We start from the raw sequence: 19,248 nt of genomic DNA on the forward strand, positions 1-19,248 counted from the left end.
CCACTCACTGAGAAACTTTGGTTTCTAAAATCACAGACCATCAGAAACTCCACTGTTTGAAATTGTGTTAGTAAGATAAAAGCGTCCCACATTTACTTGGACAACCCAAGTCACTGTGACACAGAGAAGCTGCTTTGGTTTACCAACTCAGGTGCAGAGCTTCAGATACAAGGTTTCTGAACGCAGTAGTCCATAGTTATGATGGTTCTGTTGTTTTCAATGAAACAGGACCCTTGGTCTACTTCATAGTCCAAATGTGATATTGATCTCTTTAAGTATCACCTTGCTTTGATTTGAGCCTCTTCATTTAAATTTTACCTAAGCTCCACCTTTCCCCCAATTCGTTAATAACTCATTTAGCAAGATGGTCCATGGTTTCTCTGATATGCATTGTCCCTCCTTGTGGTGTATCAATAAACCTATCTTTACTGTACTATGGGTTTGTCCCTGATTGATCTGTGGCAGAGGACAAAATCCAGTGTACATAAAACAACTAAGATTATAAGTAAGAGCCAAGCTGTGTCGCATGAATTCATTGGTGTTGGAGATCACAGAAGAGGTAAATTACTTGGACCTGGAATGGCCAGGGAAGATTTCCCATAGTAGATGAGACTTGAGCTGTACCTTGAAGGAGGAGCAAGGTATGGATAATGCAGAGAAGAAAAGAGGGAACTCCAGTAAGGGTGACAGCAGAGGGACATTCATGAAGGTACCCACAGGTGCTGGGAATGCTGGGGAGTAGTCAGGCGAGGCCAGATTGCTTCGGGCTTTGAAAGCCAAAGCAGGGGGCTATTGTATTTTAGCATCACTGCTGCCAGCACCTTATTTTGAGTCTTTTTGTCTATAAACACTTAGGAAATTATCTCTGCGTTTCTTAAACCTACTGGATTGTATGTAATATTAAGTGGTTGTGTTGGTTCGTTCTCGCATTGCTATAAAGAAATACCTGAGACTGGGTAATTTATAAAGAAAAGAGGCTTAATTGGCTCATGGTTCTGCAGGCTGTACAGGAAGCATAGCAGCTTCTGCTTCCAGGAGGCCCCAGGAAACTTACAATTATGGCAGAAGGCGAAGGTACAGCAGGTGTGTCTTACATGACTGGAGCTTAATTAAGGAAGGGTGGGGGAGGTGCCACACACTTTTAAGCAACACTTTTAAGCAACCAGATCTCATGAGAACGCTGTATCACGAGAATAGCATCAAAAGCGTGGTTGTAAACTTCATGAAGGATCCACCCCCAGGAGCCAGGTACCTCCAACCAGGGCCCACCTCCAACAATGGAAGATTACAACGGAACATGAAGTTTTTGTGAAGACACAAATGCAAACCATATCAGTGGTTTCTATAGATATTAACAAAATTAATATGGACTTGACTATACTGTATGTGTTCAGATTCTTATTTTGGTTCTTCTGATTAGCACTTTCTGTTTTGCGACTCTATGTCTCTGAAAACTTTGATTATATTCTGCCATCCTTGGAGTTTGCTTTTCTAAGATTGCTCTCGTTGCTCTTCATACATAATCTCTTTAGGCTCTTTTTGTGTGTTAGGTGGCTGCTGGGGAAGGTAAAGAGTAGTATAACATGACTGGTTTCTTCTTCTCAGGCCTAGCCCCTTTTCTATGCCTTCTGCTCAGTCTTGAGAAGGCCCTTGAGGTTACATGTTGAATGAATGTTTGTGGGAATATGTATGTCTGTATGTATCATGTGAGTTCATGTGTTTAAATGCCATACATGCCAATATGTTAAATTCCACTTTCAGTCCTGCTTATATTTTAAATTTAAGAAAAAAATACTATAAATAAAATGTGTTTTAATATGGTAGACTCTAATTTAAATAATAGTTACATAATAGTTTAAGCTTGTTCCCTTAAATGTTGATACTTTATTACAACTTTTTTTTTTTTTTTGAGACAGAGCCTTGTGGTGTCACCCAGGCTGGAATGCAGTGGCATGATCTTGGCTAACTGCAACCTCCACCTCCCAAGTTCAAGCCATTCTCGTGCCTCAGCCTCCTGAGTAGCTGGGATTACCGGTACGCACCACCATGCCAAGCTGATTATTGCATTTTTTGTAGAGATGGGGTTTCGCCATGTTGGCCAGGCTGATCTCAAGCTCCTGGCCTCAAGCAATCTGCCTGTCTCAGCCTCCCAAAGTGCTGGAATTGCTGATGTGAGTCACTGCGCCTGGCCACAACTTTTTTGATAGGCATTTCCTAAGTATGTACTGTTGAACGCCTTATTGGCCAGATTTTATTATTCAAAATTGAAGTTTTCTTGATGATTAAATGTAGTGAAGTGAAAATCACTTATTGAACTGTGTGGGTTTTGTTTTGTGTGTTTGTGTCTGTATGTGTGGTTTTTTTTTTTTTTTTAGGTGGGACCTCGCTCTGTCACCTAGGCTGGAGTACAGTGGCGAATAATAGCTCGCTGCAGTCTCTACCTCCTGGTCTCAAGTGATCTACCTGCCTCAGGCTCCTGAGTAGCTGGGACTACAGGCATATGCCACCGCGCCCAGCTAATTTTTTTCTTTTCTTTTTTTTTTTTTTTAGAGGTGGGGGTCTCACTGTGTTTTCCAGGCTAGCCTCAAACTGCTGGGCACAAGCAATCCTCCTGCCTTGGCCTCTCAAAGTGTTAGGATCACAGGCATAAGCCACTGTGCTCAGCCTGAACTGTGTTTAAAAATAGCTGTCGTTGGGTATTCCAGAGTTGTATTGGGCTGTTTGACTTTACGTTAAATGGCCTCTAGACTGCTGGACTGTTTTTTTCTTACGATACTTCGGTCACCTTTTATTGTTCTTGACATGTTTGCTTTTAGCATATTCTTTGCCTCATTTTTAATCTATTGATAACCAAGCTTGTAAAACTAGAACTTTCCTTTGAATCAATTGATAACCAAGTTTGTAGCCAGATGTTTACTTTACACACAAGTTTTGATTAATAAACTCTGGGTGAGGGCTGAAGGTGTCTCCATGTTTCTTTTAAAGGTGACATTCTTAGCTATTTCTGTTGAACTTAGAGCCCTTTTAGCTTTGAGACTGTGCATGTATGGTGAAGTCTCCGTAAGGTTAACCTGCAAGTAAAGTAAGACAGTAATGTACTGGTGAACATTTATTATTTTTATGGAAATGTGCCTTATGTATCCTACTTCAGTCATGTAAATAAAGAATCAGTGCAAAGTCAACAGGGAGTAATAAAAGTCTATGATTTTTCTAGTACAAGCTTAGGAATGTACCGAATACTGAAATTATTAACACAAAATACTTTGAAAAGTGTGTAGTCTAGTTGTCAAAATAATACATTTGTGAAATGACTAGAATGGTTGTGTTCTATTCTGTGGCTAAAATATTGTCTTCACTAACTTTTTGAACATGCTGAATTTGTGGAAAATATTTTTGTTGGAATGTTTTGGGTTGTTGTCATGGTTTATTTAGTACACATGTCATGAGAATCTAGAACAATACTTCTCTACGATCTGTAATAAAGGACTATTTTTCTCCCCCTCCCTCACATATATCACATGTTGCACTCCAACACCACATGTGACTTAAAATACGAGTTTAGTACTATCCAAACTAGTCTATGCCCTGTGTGAGGGCAGGTTCATTGCTCATGCACACAGATGTTGTGGGACAATCTAAATTGTTCTAAAGTTTCTAAATCCTTCCTTTCAATTTGTTTACTTATCTTTTCATGGGCCTTTTATTCTCAAACTCATGGACCAGCACTGGTCCCTAGGCCATATTTTGAATATTACTGACCTAGAGGGTTTTCCTTGCTATAAACGGATTATTCCAGTCCTGTAGCTGCCTGGCCAATTCCTGATCTGTTCCTTTGTTATTTGACAGCCAGCAGGAAGTTTGGGAAACCACTGGATGGGATCGTGAGCATCCATCACTAAGTTGTTTTATGTGGTCCTAGGACACATGAATGGCATGACCTATAGCCCATACTACTCAGTTTTGTTATAATCCCAGCTCCTTTTCATACATAGCGCTTAGGTATGTGTCCTTTTTCTGCCACTGTTATCTGTCAGACGACACTCTTCTAAGCCTCTCGTATGTTGAAAGGGAGTGGCAAAATAAGAAGTGTCAATACTGTAGACTGTGATGGACTAAGCTATTATTTAAAACAACACCGTTACAAATAGACTGCAGATCCAAGATAACAGTGAAAACACCAACAAAGTGTGAGTCTCAGACTAGTTAGGGGGCAGTATGATTTGATGGTAGAGATGTCACGTTGGTTCCAGAGAGCTGTCTTGTACAAAGGCATTGGGTACTTGGGGGGCGGTTTTGTCCTTCTCTGCTGGAGCGCTGTTCTGACTGGAGGCTTTCAAGATAATAACTGGCTGGCATGGTGACCCCCAAACAGGATATTACATTATTCCCTGTTAGTGGGCTGATGAGGGTCCTCTCCAGCCACCAGAATTGCATACTACCCCATTCTCTCATATTGTCCTTTTTAATATATTTTGCTTGGCATCCCTCTCAAGTGACACAACCTTTTTTTTTTTGGAGAGAGAGAAATCACTTTTGCATGATGACCATCATCTTGTCTTCTGGAAAGTTCTCAATGAAATTGATCTGGGGTCAGAAGTACATAGAATGAAGATGAGGAAACTTGTTCTGGTGTTTATCATGTTAGAGGAATGAACAGTTTGGATAGCACTAAACTCATGTTTTAAGGGATGAACAGGCTGATTCTTGGTGGATGTCTATGCCAAACTAAAGCCTTTAATTGTTGACAGTCATTTCTAATTGGTAGTAAAAAGGAAGTGGAAAATAATCTCATTTATAATATACTGAAGCCATTTGTGCCAGAAGAAGAGTGTCTCTTTTGTGAAGTATATTTACTTTCCCTCACACAAATTATAAAGGGAAGTGTAGAATGATATAAATAGCCTGGAGCTAAAAACATGAAATTAAAATTCAATTGGAATGCAGGTTGAGAGAAATTATTATTAGTAAGAAATTTTATCTAAAAAATAAATATACAGCAAGAATAAAAGGAAAACTAATTTATCTTGTAAATATTTATTATTTAATCCCAATTACATTCCATTTTTCAGTTTTTCTGTGTGTGTGCTGCTTCTGAAATGCTTACTTTTGTAAGTTTTATATTTCTGAAAGGATGACTACTTCCTAAGTTGCTGTTAATGAGGTTGTCATCAGCTTTTTTTTTCTTTCCCATTCTGTGCCCTTCAACTTTAGTGAGGTCATTTTTGGCTAGTCTCTAACCTTTTTTAAAAAACACTTTGTGTTTTGTGGATTTCTAAAATATAAATATTTTCCATTATTTTAATAGCATTTTTTTCTCAGTAGCATGGCCGGTACGATTCTTGAGGCATCTTTCCATTATGGATTTCAACTCATTCATGTTAATGTATTGAATTAGTAGTTCTTTTTTCATCAGCTGACAATAACAAGACATAGATCATAGGTATTTGCCAATTCTGGAGCAAAAATTCAGAGCACCAGGATCTTAGCTTAGATTTCATAGACTATAACACTGAGAGAGAGAGAGACACACACATACACACAGAGAGAGAGAGAATGTATGTGTAAGAAAGTTAGTTTTGAAAGATAGCTAGATATAAGATTCTTCTGGATGTGTGTGTGTGTATGTGTGTGTATACACACACACTATATATATATTCTTCTGGATATATGTGTGTGTATATGTATTATGTATATTATATATACATATATATTATTGGAACTAGAACTTATATATATATTAGTAGTTTATGTCATCCCTCTTCATTCTGGCTTTCATTGCTTCTGATGAGAAGACAGCTGTATATGACTGTTTCTAGTTTGCCCTATGAGCCAGTGAGCTGGGCAGGGATGGGACCTTGTGTTCTTGGCCTGACATGCCTGGAGTAGAGCCTCCACCCTGTGAGTCGGTGCTCGGTTGAAGGAAGGAGCCCGGACCTTAGCCATGCTTGCCTGGAATAGAGCTTTTACAACACAGAGTTGGTGGGGATGAGAAAACCTGGTGGCCTACCCATCCTGAGCAGAAATTGTGGTCCTAGACTGGGAGCTGGAGAGAAAGGAAGGAGCCCTGTCTTCTTGGCTGCATCTGCCCAGAGTAGATATCCTGTCACACTGAACTGGGAGGCAGTGTGGAAGGGGAGCAGGCCGTGATCCAAATGCCCCAGACTTGCTGTTCTTACCAAGATTCAGTAGATTTTCTTGGATGTTTCTCCACTTTCTGTATGCCCTTTGGGCAGTTTCCAGAAACTTTTAATGTTTTCCTTTGTTTTTATTATTTTTACTAGTTACGGTTGTTTTCCTAGGAAAGAGTCTGCTGAACTCCTTGCATTGCTATTTCAGAAGTGTCCCCTCTTCCCCACCACCAAGAAAGTTAGTTTTAACTCCCAAAGCAAAGTTCAGGGAACCTGAAAGTTTTTGACCAAGATTGTATGGCAACTAGTGTGTTGCTGACAATATAATGCTGCTGAACATTAATGTATATGGTTCTTTCTTTAGTCACCGATATAGAACCTCTATGTTCTAATGATCTGACATAAAATATAACTCTATTTATAACTCTCCAATATTCATTTAAAAACGAAACTATCGTCATTTACATTAGGTATATCTCCTAATGCTAACAAACCTGCACGTTGTGCACATGTACCCTAGAACTTAATGAAAAAAAACAACAACTAAACTATCAGAAATTATACTTGTGGAAGATTGCATGAAGGATATGTAATTTACTTGATGTATTGTTTTCTTTGCCCAACCTATTCACTTTCCAGGGAACTGGAGCCATGTCCCCCGGCCACATCTAGGCCACCTACTTATCATATAAAATGGCTTCCAATGCTGCATGATTCTATTCTTTGGCCATAGTTGATTGGTCCTGGGCTGGACACTTGACCCAAGTTGGGTCAATCCAAGTTCTTTCCCAGGAATTCTGAAATTGAACTTGATAAAAATGTCCTTTTCTTTCCAGTGAAGGTTTTGGATGGAAAGCCCAGAGCTGTCAGCAGTTGTGTTTCCTACTATGTGATCCAGAGAAGTGGAGGAGCCTGGTCTATGGACAGAGAGAAGAATGGAGTAGATGTTCAGAGACACATCTTGACTAGGCTTTTCCTGAGGCCCAGTCACAGTTTCCCATGTGTGGCATGCATCGCTTCAGGATCCTTAATATAAATTCCTTTTTTAGTTTAAGCTGGCTCAAATTGGTTTTTGACATTAATTATCAAGAGTTCGTGAAGTTTGTTCTTTTGGGCAATATTTCCCAAAATATGTTCCTCAGAACGTATATCCATTGGTTTTTGTTGTTGTTGTTGTTGTTGTTGTTTTAAGGTAGGGGGCGGGAGGAGATTCCATGAACAAATGAATCTGGAAAGGCACTTGGTTTTTATCTCCCATCAAGATTCACAGTGTACTTTAGCACAGTACTGTAAGGTTCTCAGGAGTTTTAAGTTTCTTAGTCCAGTATTATTTGCTCACTGCCACTCCTCTCCCCACTGGGATTCCATTAACTAGTATTTCATGGAGAACACATTTGGGGAACTGTTACCAGAGATACTTAGATTTTTATCTTCAAATGAAATTAGACCTCCATTCAGCTGTGTGTCTTGCTGCATTCTTTTAGTTTGTAAAGAATGACATTTATTGAATTGTGCCTTGGCATATGAAACAGCATTGAGAAATGTGTCCTTGGCATTGCTGGAGAATTCTCCTGAGGTTGTTCTTTACAGCACATACCTTTTTGTGAGGATTCACTCTGGAATTGTCTCCCAGTTCTTGGAACTACCGTAGCTTCTCCAAGTAGTGGTTTGGTTTTTATCTTTCAGCCACTGTGCATGGTATAATTGGATGTGTGTTCCTCTTTGCATTATCTATTAGAAAATGGAGAGCCAAATGTGGGGAATAGTACATAGGATCTTAAGATTCATTCTTATGTGCAACTTTTATTCTTAGACTCATCTTACTATGTTTTTAAACATTATTTCCTTTACTGTAATTTCTTCTTCATTTTTATAATCTGTGTGTGTGTGTATTTAATTTTGGTAAAAAACAGAATTTGCCATCGCAATCATTTTTAAGTGCACAGTACAACAGTGTTAACTATATGCATCTTGTGCAACAGATCTTGAGAATTTTTTCATCTAAGCAAAACTAAAGCTCTATACCCATGGAACAACAACTCCTCTTAATCTTATATCCATTTTTGCTTAAGGCACTTCTGTCCTATTTGCAGTGAGACTAAAAGGAATGAATGAATTAAATTGTTTAGAGTAATTTTTTTTTTTTTTACTTTAAATTCTGGGATACATGTGCAGAATGTGCAGGTTTCTTACATAGGTATACATGTGCTATAGTGGTTTGCTGTACCTATCAACCCACCATCTAGGTTTTAAGCCCCGCATGCATCAGGTATTTGTCCTAATGCTCTTCCTCCCCTTGCTCCCATCCCCCGACAGGCCCTGGTGTGTGATGTTCCCCTCCCTGTGTCTATGTGTTCTTGTTCTTCAGTTCCCACTTATGAGTGAGAACATGTGGTATTTGGCTTTCTGTTTCTGTGTTAGTTTGCTGAGAATGATGGTTTCCTGCTTCATCCATGTCCCTGCAAAGGACATTAACTCATCCTTTTTTATGGCTGCATAGTATTCCATGGTGTATGTGTGCCACATTTTCTTTTTCCAGTCTATCATTGATGAGCATTTGAGTTGGTTCCAAGTTTTTGCTATTGTAAATGGTGCTGCAGTAAACATATGTGTGCATGTGTCTTTATAGTAGGATGATTTATAATCCTTTGGGTATATACCCAGTAATGGGATTGCTGGGTCAAATGGTATTTCTGGTTCTAGGTTCTTGAGGAATCACCACACTGTCTTCCACAGTGGTTGAACTAATTTACACTCCCACAGCAGTGTAAAAGCGTTTCTGTTTCTCTGCATCCTCTCCAGCATCTGTTGTTTCCTGACTTTTAAATGATCGCCATTCTAACTGGTGTGAGATGGTATCTCATTGTAGTTTTGATTTGCATTTCTTTAATGACAAGTGATGATGAGCTTTTTTTCATATATTTGTTGGTCGCATAAATGTCTTCTTTTGAGAAGTGCCTTTTCTTATCCTTTGCCCACTTTTTGATGGGGTTGTTTTTTTCTTGTAAATGTAAGTTCCTTGTAGATTCTGAATATTAGCCCTTTGTGGGATGGATAGATTGTAACAATTTTCTCCCATTCTGTAGGTTGCCTGTTCACTCTGATGATAGTTTCTTTTGCTATGCAGAAACTCTTTAGTTTAATTAGATCCCATTTGTCAATTTTGGCTTTTGTTGCCATTACTTTTGGTGTTTTTAGACATGAAGTCTTTGTCCATGCCTATGTCTTGAGTAGTATTGCCTACGTTTTCTTCTAGGGTTTTTATGGTCTTAGGTTTTACATATAAGTCTTCAATCCATCTTGAGTTAATTTTTGTGTAAGGTGTAAGGAAGGGGTCCAGTTTCAGTTTTCTGCATATAGCTAGCCAGTTTTCCCAGCACCATTTATTAAATGGGGAATCTTCTCCCCGTTGCTTGTTTTTGTCAGGTTTGTAAAAAATCAGATGATTGTAAATGTGTGGTATTATTTCTGAGGGCTCTGTTCTGTTCCATTGGTCTATGTATTTGTTTTGGTACCAGTACCATGCTGTTTTGGTTACTGTAGCCTTGTAGTATAGTTTGAAGTCAGGTAGTGTGATGCCTCCAGCTTTGTTCTTTTTACTTAGGATTGTCTTGGTGTCTTGGCTATACGGGCTCTTTTTTTGGTTCCATATGAAATTTAAAGTAGTTTTTTCTAATTCTGCAAAGAAAATCCATAGTAGCTTGATGGGAATAGCATTGAATCTATAAATTACTTTGGGCAGTGTGGCCATTTTCGCAATATTGATTCTTCTTATCCATGAGCATAGAATGTTTTTTCATTTGTTTGTGTCCTCTCTTATTTCCTCGAGCAGTGATTTGTAGTTCTCCTTGAAGAGGTCTTTCACACCCCTTGTAAGTTGTAGTCCTAGGTATTTTATTCTCCTCGTAGCAATTGTGAATGGGAGATCACTCATGATTAGGCTTTGTTTAGAGTAATATTTTTAAGTGAGATAAATATCAGTATAGATATTCTTAGAGAATAATTCTAAGACACCTGAAAATGTGTATGGCTATGAATCATAGAAATAATAAAGTGAGAAATGTATCGAAGATCTTTAGCCTTTTAAATAGGCATCTAAAAGCCATTACTAAGTTTATAAAGCATCTTTCTCTTTCTTTTTTGTTGCATAGGTTTTGTCAGATTCTTAGAAGGGTATTATATTGTGTTAATAACTAAAAGGAGGAAGATGGCGGATATTGGAGGTCATGCAATCTATAAGGTCGAAGATACAAATATGATCTATATACCTAATGATTCTGTACGGGTTACTCATCCTGATGAAGCTAGGTATGTATGGTGGTAACTCCCTTTTTTTTTATTTTTATTTTTTGGAGACAGGGTCTTGCCCTGTTGCCTAGGCTGGAAGTCATGGTCGTAACTTGCCATAGCCTTGGCCTGTCAGGCTCACGTACTTTTTTTTAATGTCGTAGATCAGGTAGAAAATAAAATTAGTTTAGATACTATAAATGTTATGTAAAAAGATCAAATGTTGGCTCAGAATTTTACAACTTTTGTTCAAGAGCTGTTAAAAACCTCCATTATAGCAATTGGCAAGAATCAGCAATGGCTACTAACACTATTAGGTGAGAGGTTGTTATTGAGGAACAGAATAATCACATAGTCCCAACATTTTAAACTCCATGGATCTCTTTGTTATTTACAAAGAGGAGTAAGTATTTTTATGATGAAAAAAAATGGCAGACATTCTTATCCAAATTATTAAACTTCTCATCACCAATAATGAGACGAAACTGACATTGTTTGACTCTCAATGGGAAGGACACAGTTTACCTTAGTAGTTAAATATTGCTAAAAATATTTAACTTGAATCTAAGCATGGGAAATAATCAGATACATACATACCACTAGACTTTCTGCAAGATAACTGGCCTAGATTCTTAAAAGAATGTTAAAGTCATCAAAGACAAAAAACAGAGGACTGTTCTAGATTTTAAAACAGACGTGACAACCAAATGCAGATTTTGGTCAGATCCTGGGTTAAAAGTGCATGTACTTGTACACACATCCTCACACAAAGATCTAAAGGGCTTTATTTGGACAGTTTGTATGTGGACTACCTACTCGTGATCTTGAATCAATATTTAAATTTGGAGGATGATAATGGTTTGTGGTTACTGAGGAGATTGTCCTTGTTTTTAGTAGGCACATGCTAAAATATTTAGGAGTGAAGTGTCATGATGTCTGCTACTTACTGTCAAGTGGTTTAGAAAAATAAAATGTATATTTAAAGAGAGATAATGTTTGTGTATGAGTTTAAGGAGAGAGTTCTAAAAGTGAATTCAGAAGAAGGGCATATTGGTGTTAATTGTACTCCTCCCCCCCCCCCAGTTTTTCTGTATATCTGAAATGTTCAAAAGTTTTGGAGGAATTACTGGAACCTTGGGAATGTGGGAAAAGCTATTAACAAATTGATAAAATTGTAAAGGTTGAATTGATTTAATATTATGAAGATTAAAATTGAACAAAGAAATGTTTATAAGTTTTTAGGATAGGTAACAGTTTAGATTTTAATTATATCCTGTACTTTTATAGTGTTCCAGTACATGAACCAAAATTTAAAGGTGATGCGGCCCTGTTACTTGAGACAATCTTAGACAGTGGTTTTCTGGGCCCTTGTGATGCTGCTTTTGATGATGATTTGGAAGAGGGATTATTGGAAAATATTTGGTTTCAGATGAGAATAAGTACAGTTTATCAGAGTAGACTTTTGTCTTGCACTAACTGAAAAACGTTATATCCCATACAGCTTATAGGAAGGCCTATATAGTGTATTGACTAAAAGTGAATCAGAATGACCAGAGCATGCAAATCCAGGGATAGGAAAAGTTCAAGAAGTTAATGTTATTTATAAGTCTCATCTTTATGATACTTTAGCCAAGAATAGCAATACAAATTATGTTATTGTATATAGTGATTTGGATCTCTTTAAAGAGCAAAATTATGAGTAATAACATGTGGTAAATGGATTTATTCAGAATAACATACAATTATATTAATAGTTTTTTATAGGTAAACTGAAGTAATATTACTAAATAGGAAAAACTTTTAACACTTATAAGACTATGTTATCCAATAGTGCATCTAAGCAAAAATAATTGGCAAAATATTTGAAAACAAAATACAGTACTGTTAAACATTTCATACATAATGTTTATCTCTGTAATGCATGATTGTTATCAATGTTAGAAAGTGTACTAGAGCAGTTCACCACATTAAAATATTGCTGGAAAAATTATCTTCTTAATGTTTGCAGAATATATATTTGACAAAATTCAATACTCAGTGTGATAAAAGGTTTTAGCAAACTAGCAATATAAGCAGATTTTCTTAATCTGGTAAATGATACCTATTAAAAACCTATATCCAAAATTGTTCTTAGAAGTGAAACTTCAAAATCATTACTTTTAATCAAGGTAGGAACAATACAGAGATATCTGCCGTCACTACTAACGTTCAGCCTCATACTGAAGGCCCTAGGCAGTGCCACAAGACTAGAAAAATAAGCCACAAAGCTTGAAAAGAAAAATTAATGGCATTATGTAAGCAATATCATTTTCTACTTGGAAAGTTTGAAAATATCTACAAATTCTCAGAACTGATGAAAGAGTTCAGTAAGGTGACTAAGAAAAGATGGCTGGGCATGGTGGCTCATACCTGTAATCCCAGCATTTTGGGAGGCTGAGGTGGGAGGATTGAGCCCAGGAGGTTGAGGCTGCAATGAGCCATGTTTGTGCCACTGTACTCCAGCCTGGGTGACAGAGTGAGACCCTGCCTCAAAAAAAAAAAAAAAAAAAAAAATTAAAAGAAGAAAAAAGAAAAGATCAACATGTAAGACATAGAAGGACCAGTAATATTTCCACACACTAGCAATAATGAACTAGAAAATTTATAAGGTACCTGCCAATAAATATAATAAAAGCCATACAAAACCTTATGGAAAAGACTTAAAACTTTATTAAAATATTTTTAAAATCTCTTAATTAATTGGAGAGATGTCCCTTTATCATGGATGAGGCTTGATGTGTTAAAGATGTTAGTTTTCTCCAAAATTAATTTTTATGTATATTTTTTCTTGAGACAAGGTCTCGCTCTTACCCAGGCTAGAGGGCAGTGGTGCAATCTTGGCTCACTGCAGCTTTGAACTCCTGGGCTCAAGTGGTCCTCCCACCTCAGCCTCCCTAGTACCTGGGACTATGGACACATGCCACCACACCTGACTAATTTTGTATTTTTGGCAGAAATAGGATCTTTCTATGTTGACCAGACAGGTTTTGAACTCCTGGGCTCAAACAGTCCTTCCACGTCGGCCTCCCAAAGTGCTGGGATTACAGACATGAGCCACAGGGCCTGGCCAATTTTTAAATTTAATGTCACATTAATCCAGGTTCCAAGAGGATGTTTTGAGAATGGAACTTGACATGATTTTAAAAGTCATATGGAAAAGCAAATATCTAAGCATGGTCCAGACAATTTAAACAAGAAAAACAAGAAGGGATAAAGTCAACAAGATGGTAAGACCTATAGTAATTAAGATAATCAGGTGGTAAGCTGTAGTAAATAAGACTGCTAAGTAGTAGTGGAGGAATTGATGGGGGTCAATGAACAGTGTTGAGAAAGCCTAGAAAAAGATCCATTTTATGTGGCAAACTGGAATATGATAGAGTGAGCATTACAAGTCATTAGGGGGAAAGATGGGATAAATAGTGTTGGTTTTCCAATTGGACAAAAATGAAATTTGATTACATTCTTTGATAATATTCAGGAAGCAATTCCGGAAGTACGAAGATAATTTTAAGAAAATAAAGGTAAATATTTTTATAATCCTGGTATGGAAAAGGATTTTACAAACAAAATACAAATGGATAAACCATAAGGCAAACAATGCTGTATTTGATACTATAAATATTCAAAATGTATTTAGACAAATTTTAGGAAACAAGCAGCAGTCTAAAAGTAGATATTTGTAACATAACGATGATTATTATTTAGAATGTGGGAAGAATTTCTACAAATCAGTGAGAAAAAAAAGCAACTTAACTGAAAAATGGTTAAAAGGAACAGGCAACTCACAGTGGAGATTCTGAACCTTACCTAGTAATTTGGGAAATGCAAATTAAAAAGGTACATTTTTGTTCTCATTAGTCAGTTCGGGAATAATCAGAGTATCTGCCGTCATCAAATGTTAGGAGAGATGTGGGAAATGAGTTGTATACTATGAGTTGGAGTGATATTTTAACCACTTAGAAGAACACTTTGGCAATTCTAGCGAAATTGAAAATGCATGTTATCTGCAGTGCACAGTGGTTCTTGTTTCCACATATGTGCCCTAGAGAAACTGTTATACGTGTGTATGGGAAAACATGCATGGGATGCTCTTGGCAGCATTGTATCTTATAGTGGAGAACTAGAAAGAACCTAGTGGTCTATCAGCAGACAATGGATAAAGTGTGTCATGTGTAGTTGGCTTTCCTTATCCATGGGTTCCACATCTGTGAATTCAACCAACCACAGCTTGAAAATACTTGAAAAAAATTGTGTCTGTACTGAACATGTACAGACTTTTTTCCTGTCATCATTCCCTAAACAATACGGTACGGCAATAATAGAATTACTATATAGCATTTACATTGTATTAGGTATTATAAGTAATCTAGAGGCAATTGAGAGTGTACAGGAAGATGTGTATTGTGCGTTATGTACAAATACTATGCCATTTTATATCAGGAACTCGAGCATCTGTAGATTTTGGTATCTGAGGGAGGACCTGGAACTAATCCCCCACAGATACCGAGGGATGACTGTATATGATGGAGACCAAACATTGATTAAAGTGAACAAATTAAATCTATAACTTTCAACGTAACTAGATTTCAAAAAATGAGAGAAAAAAGTAAGATAGTATACAAAGTTTGTAATGATTTGCATATGTATTTTAAATATATAATATAATGCTATGTATTATTTAAAGATGGCTCTAATGTGATAAAATTAAAGAGATGGATGGACTGGAAGGATTCGTATCAGTGACAGGAAAATGGTTGCATTTGGAGCGAGAGAACAGGACTGGGGAAGTCTAAAGGGAACGTTGACTTTTTAAGTTGTTTGTTATTTATCTTAAAAAGGTCAAAATAGATATTTAAAAATGTGAACATTTATTAGTCCTGAGAGACAGAAATGTGAACATTTTATTTTATACCTTTTCTGGTGTGAAAACTTAGCAACTTAAAATTGTGGTGACCCACGTTGTGCTTCTTGTTGTTGCTCTCCTTTCTCCATCCTCGAAGCATTTGCAAAGCACATTGTAAAAGCAAAAACAGCATTTACTTCTGTCTTGCCCAAAGTCTGCTGTGCCCCACATGTGTAGATGCATGACTTTGCCTCTCACTGGCATAATCAGTGATAAGGAACAAACTATAAAGTTAAAGGTTTCCAAAGGGATGATCAACAGACCTAGAATTGCTTCAGATGTAATCCCTATTCTGGATATGGCTTGAATTCCTCAGCTTTAAGAGCATATTTACAAATATAAATGTACATATGGGTACATGTTAAACTGTGAGAAATAATAGTATTGGACAAATAAAATATACTTTGGTTTTTTTTTAGGTATCTACGAATATTTCAAAATGTGGACCTATCTAGCAATTTTTACTTCAGGTAAGTTTGAGGTTAGTTTCGCTCCTATCAGTCACATAAACTTTTATATTATTTTCCAGTAGGTAAAAACAGAATGAGAACATAGTAGTACTTCTGTTTCTTTTTAGTCAACTTGTTTTACGTAAAAGCATTAAAATATAGCTGTTTCTTCCTTTTAAAAATCTTATATTTGAAAATCCAAATGGATAAATTAAAGGATGTTTATTCTCATAATAAAAATCATCTTTGTTTTAGGTAGGTCTTAATGTATTTTAAAGAAATATTCTGATTTTGTAATCTTAAATTACAAAAATGAAATTTACAGTCAGCCTCTAACACAGAGTTGTAACAATTTCATGGTTCAACTTTTAGTAAATAATCTGGCAAAATTAGGTAAAAATAAGTTAAAAGTAGAAAGAACTGTTGCAATACTGATGTACTGCTGGTGGCATTGTAAATTGACAGTTTCCTGAGAAGGAATATAGCATTGAACGTATATGAAAATATGTCCTAAGAAAATAACCAGGAGCAAAAATACAAATCTCCATTGGTAAAGAGACATTTATAGCTTCTCTATTTATAATAGCCCAGACAAGCAAACCAAATAGTCCAGGGACATCCCAAATACTGATAACTGAAGAACAGTCAAGTAAATTATTACAACATCATGATAAGTATTTTACTACCATTGATGTGACCAGTATGTGGGCCTGATAGATACAATTGTTGTGATAGATGGAAAATTCTATCAGCTGGGATATCCAGACTGAAAATAGAACACAGTGAGGGCTTGAGTCATAAGGACTAAAGGAGGACCTAGAGCATTTGTAGCTGTTGGTGTTATATACTACTGATAGGGTGCTTTGCATTAAAAAATTATTTTAAATTATTAATGTAGTTAACCGTTTCTTTATGAAACAAAAACATGTCTACTACATGGGGTGAATTATGTCTTTATCGATGCAAACCTGAAGGAAGCTGATTATTTTAACAGAAGTGGAGCGAAGGGCTCCTAAAGAAATAGTTTTTATTTCCACAAACATTTATTTAATGTATATTTCCATTGTATTTTTTGCCATCTTCTAGTTTTCAGTCTTTATGCCTAACTTTGTAGTGTTTGTGAATTATTACTGAAGCTCAGTGCTATTATTAGAAATGGCCTTCTTCTGCTTCATATTTCTCAATTTTGTCTGTATTTTTATACTGAGTTGTGATCAAATCATTCTATAAGTAAATACATGTAGGTTAAAGTTTTTGTGCGTCATAAGTAGGCTTTTAAAAAGGTTATAATATATTTTTAAGAATCTCTAGAATAAAGGTATTGTTTTAAATAGAAAGAATTGATTGTTAAAAATCAGAAACCAACTTCTTAATATAGCTTTATCCCTTTGAGATTAGATGTTAAAATGAATGGATCCATCAAGCAAATGTGATACAATTGAATTTCACAGATGAAACAAATCAATTTCAATCAAATTATATAAAGAAATGATAATTAAAATAATGTGTGTGATTCTCCAGACAGAATTGTAGCCATTTTAAAATATGACTAAAATACTTTAAAAACCAATTTGTATAAAGTATTCAAAATACCTTCTGAAATTCTGTGCTAAAAGTGTATAGCTAGGCTTCTTTAGAATTTCCAGTAAAAGCTGGAAAGCCCCCCTCACACATAAGAAATATATATACACACGCACTATACATACATATGTATGGTATATATATGCACTCTATGTATATGTGGATATTTATATAGAGTATGCATATATAAATACTCTATAAATATAGAGTATAAATATGTTTGTATGTTTTTATATATAGATACTTTAAAAATATCTCTAGCTATATATATAGAGTGCTAGAGATGCTTATTTAAAAAGTATTATGTGAAATCAAAATTGTAATGAAATTTAATTTGCACAGAGACAGTTATATTTTTGAAATGCCTTTTACTCTTCTAAAACATGTTTCACCGTAATGGCCTATATTATTTGCTTATTTCTGTTTTACAAAGTCAGTTATGATACCACCATTAATAATTAATAGAATTATTTTTGCTGTTGGGTAAACTAGGGTACAGAACTATGCAGTATTGCAGTGGATATTGTAGATCTGTAAAACCCCATACAGATTCATAGAAGCTATGAAAGACCATGAACTTAGACTGATTTTAGTATGAAGCAAAAAGTACACATTGTACAAATCAAAGAATGTAGGTTACTGACATTGTATTGTATATTTCCAGTCATGCAGATGCCTAGTCATGCAGTGAGGTTGTTATTTCCAATTACATTTATATTTTGCTGTGTTTTACAGTGCTTATTTGAATAGCATTGCTTCCAAATAAAGTAACAGGTGTTAAGTAATTTAGTTCACAGATTTTAATTCTGTTTGGGAGCCAAGACCTTGAAATATGCTTTGCTTTTGTAATTCTTATTAAGTTTCAATTCTGTTCTCAGTTACAGCTATGATTTGTCCCACTCACTTCAATATAATCTCACTGTCTTGCGAATGCCCCTGGAGATGTTAAAGTCTGAAACGACCCAGAATCGCCAAGAGAGCTTTGACATCTTTGAAGATGAAGGATTAATTACACAAGGTGGAAGCGGTAGGTGGTCTTGGCATATCTAATGTATATTAATGTGGTATCCATGAAGTGACATCTTATTAAATTCACTCACATTTCCCTCATATTTGTCCACCCCTCTTTGCTGTTTGTCCTTACGTGGGGTTGTTTTGAATATGTGAAGTTGACCAATTCATTTTTATAGAGATATTAATCACCATGTAATTTCATTTGTAGGCCAGCCACAAAATTGTATGCTGACATTTTCTAGTAATTATTCATGTACTTTTTATTGAATACATTCAAGTGTAGATTTTACATGGTGTGCAGAGGTGAAGTTTACATGGATTTTAAAAAAAATATTAGATAATACAGACTCCTTATTTTCCTTCGCAGAGACCAGTTTGTTATGGTCTGAGTTTTGAAAAAGAGTTACCATGGGTTGCCTATTATGTGCTAGACGTTTACATGTAATATCTCTAATCCTCATAAAAACTCTGCTTAGTAGGTATAATGCTAGTTTTATAGAATTAAAGACTAAGTAGGGAACAAAGGCCTGGAAATGAAGATCATACGGCCATGTCGAGGAATCAGTGCAGCAGGTCAGAGGTCGTTATTACTTTGATCGGTCCCAGCTTGACCCATCAGTCCTGTGTAGGTCTTGCCTCCGCAGGACTGCTGTAAGACACTGTAGGGCCACTCAGTGCCTCACGCAGAGTGCCCCTGAGATCCTGGACTAAACCAGTCACACAGTACCTTTATTGCCAGATTCTTGGGTTGGTCTAGCACTTTAAAGCTAGAGGCATTGCTAATGTGAATGTTGTAAGGGAATCATTTCAATAGTTAAGACACGTTAGCTGTGTTCAACTGACTGTG

The 19,248-nt window shown here is 36.2% G+C and overlaps 1 protein-coding gene across 2 annotated transcripts in view; it reads left to right on the plus strand.

Moving 5' to 3' along the window:
- FIG4 (FIG4 phosphoinositide 5-phosphatase) overlaps positions 1-19,248 on the plus strand; it is a 133,889-nt gene that overhangs the window by 32,111 nt on the left and 82,530 nt on the right. For both annotated transcript variants that reach the window (XM_011975967.1, XM_011975966.1), the window contains 3 exons: positions 10,280-10,436; positions 15,777-15,827; positions 18,266-18,414. In XM_011975967.1, the coding sequence (XP_011831357.1) occupies positions 10,280-10,436; positions 15,777-15,827; positions 18,266-18,414 (357 nt within the window). The remainder of the gene's footprint in view (positions 1-10,279; positions 10,437-15,776; positions 15,828-18,265; positions 18,415-19,248) is intronic.

This window comes from Mandrillus leucophaeus, unplaced genomic scaffold, assembly GCF_000951045.1.
Source record: "Mandrillus leucophaeus isolate KB7577 unplaced genomic scaffold, Mleu.le_1.0 Scaffold160, whole genome shotgun sequence".
NCBI classification, from domain to species: domain Eukaryota; kingdom Metazoa; phylum Chordata; class Mammalia; order Primates; family Cercopithecidae; genus Mandrillus; species Mandrillus leucophaeus.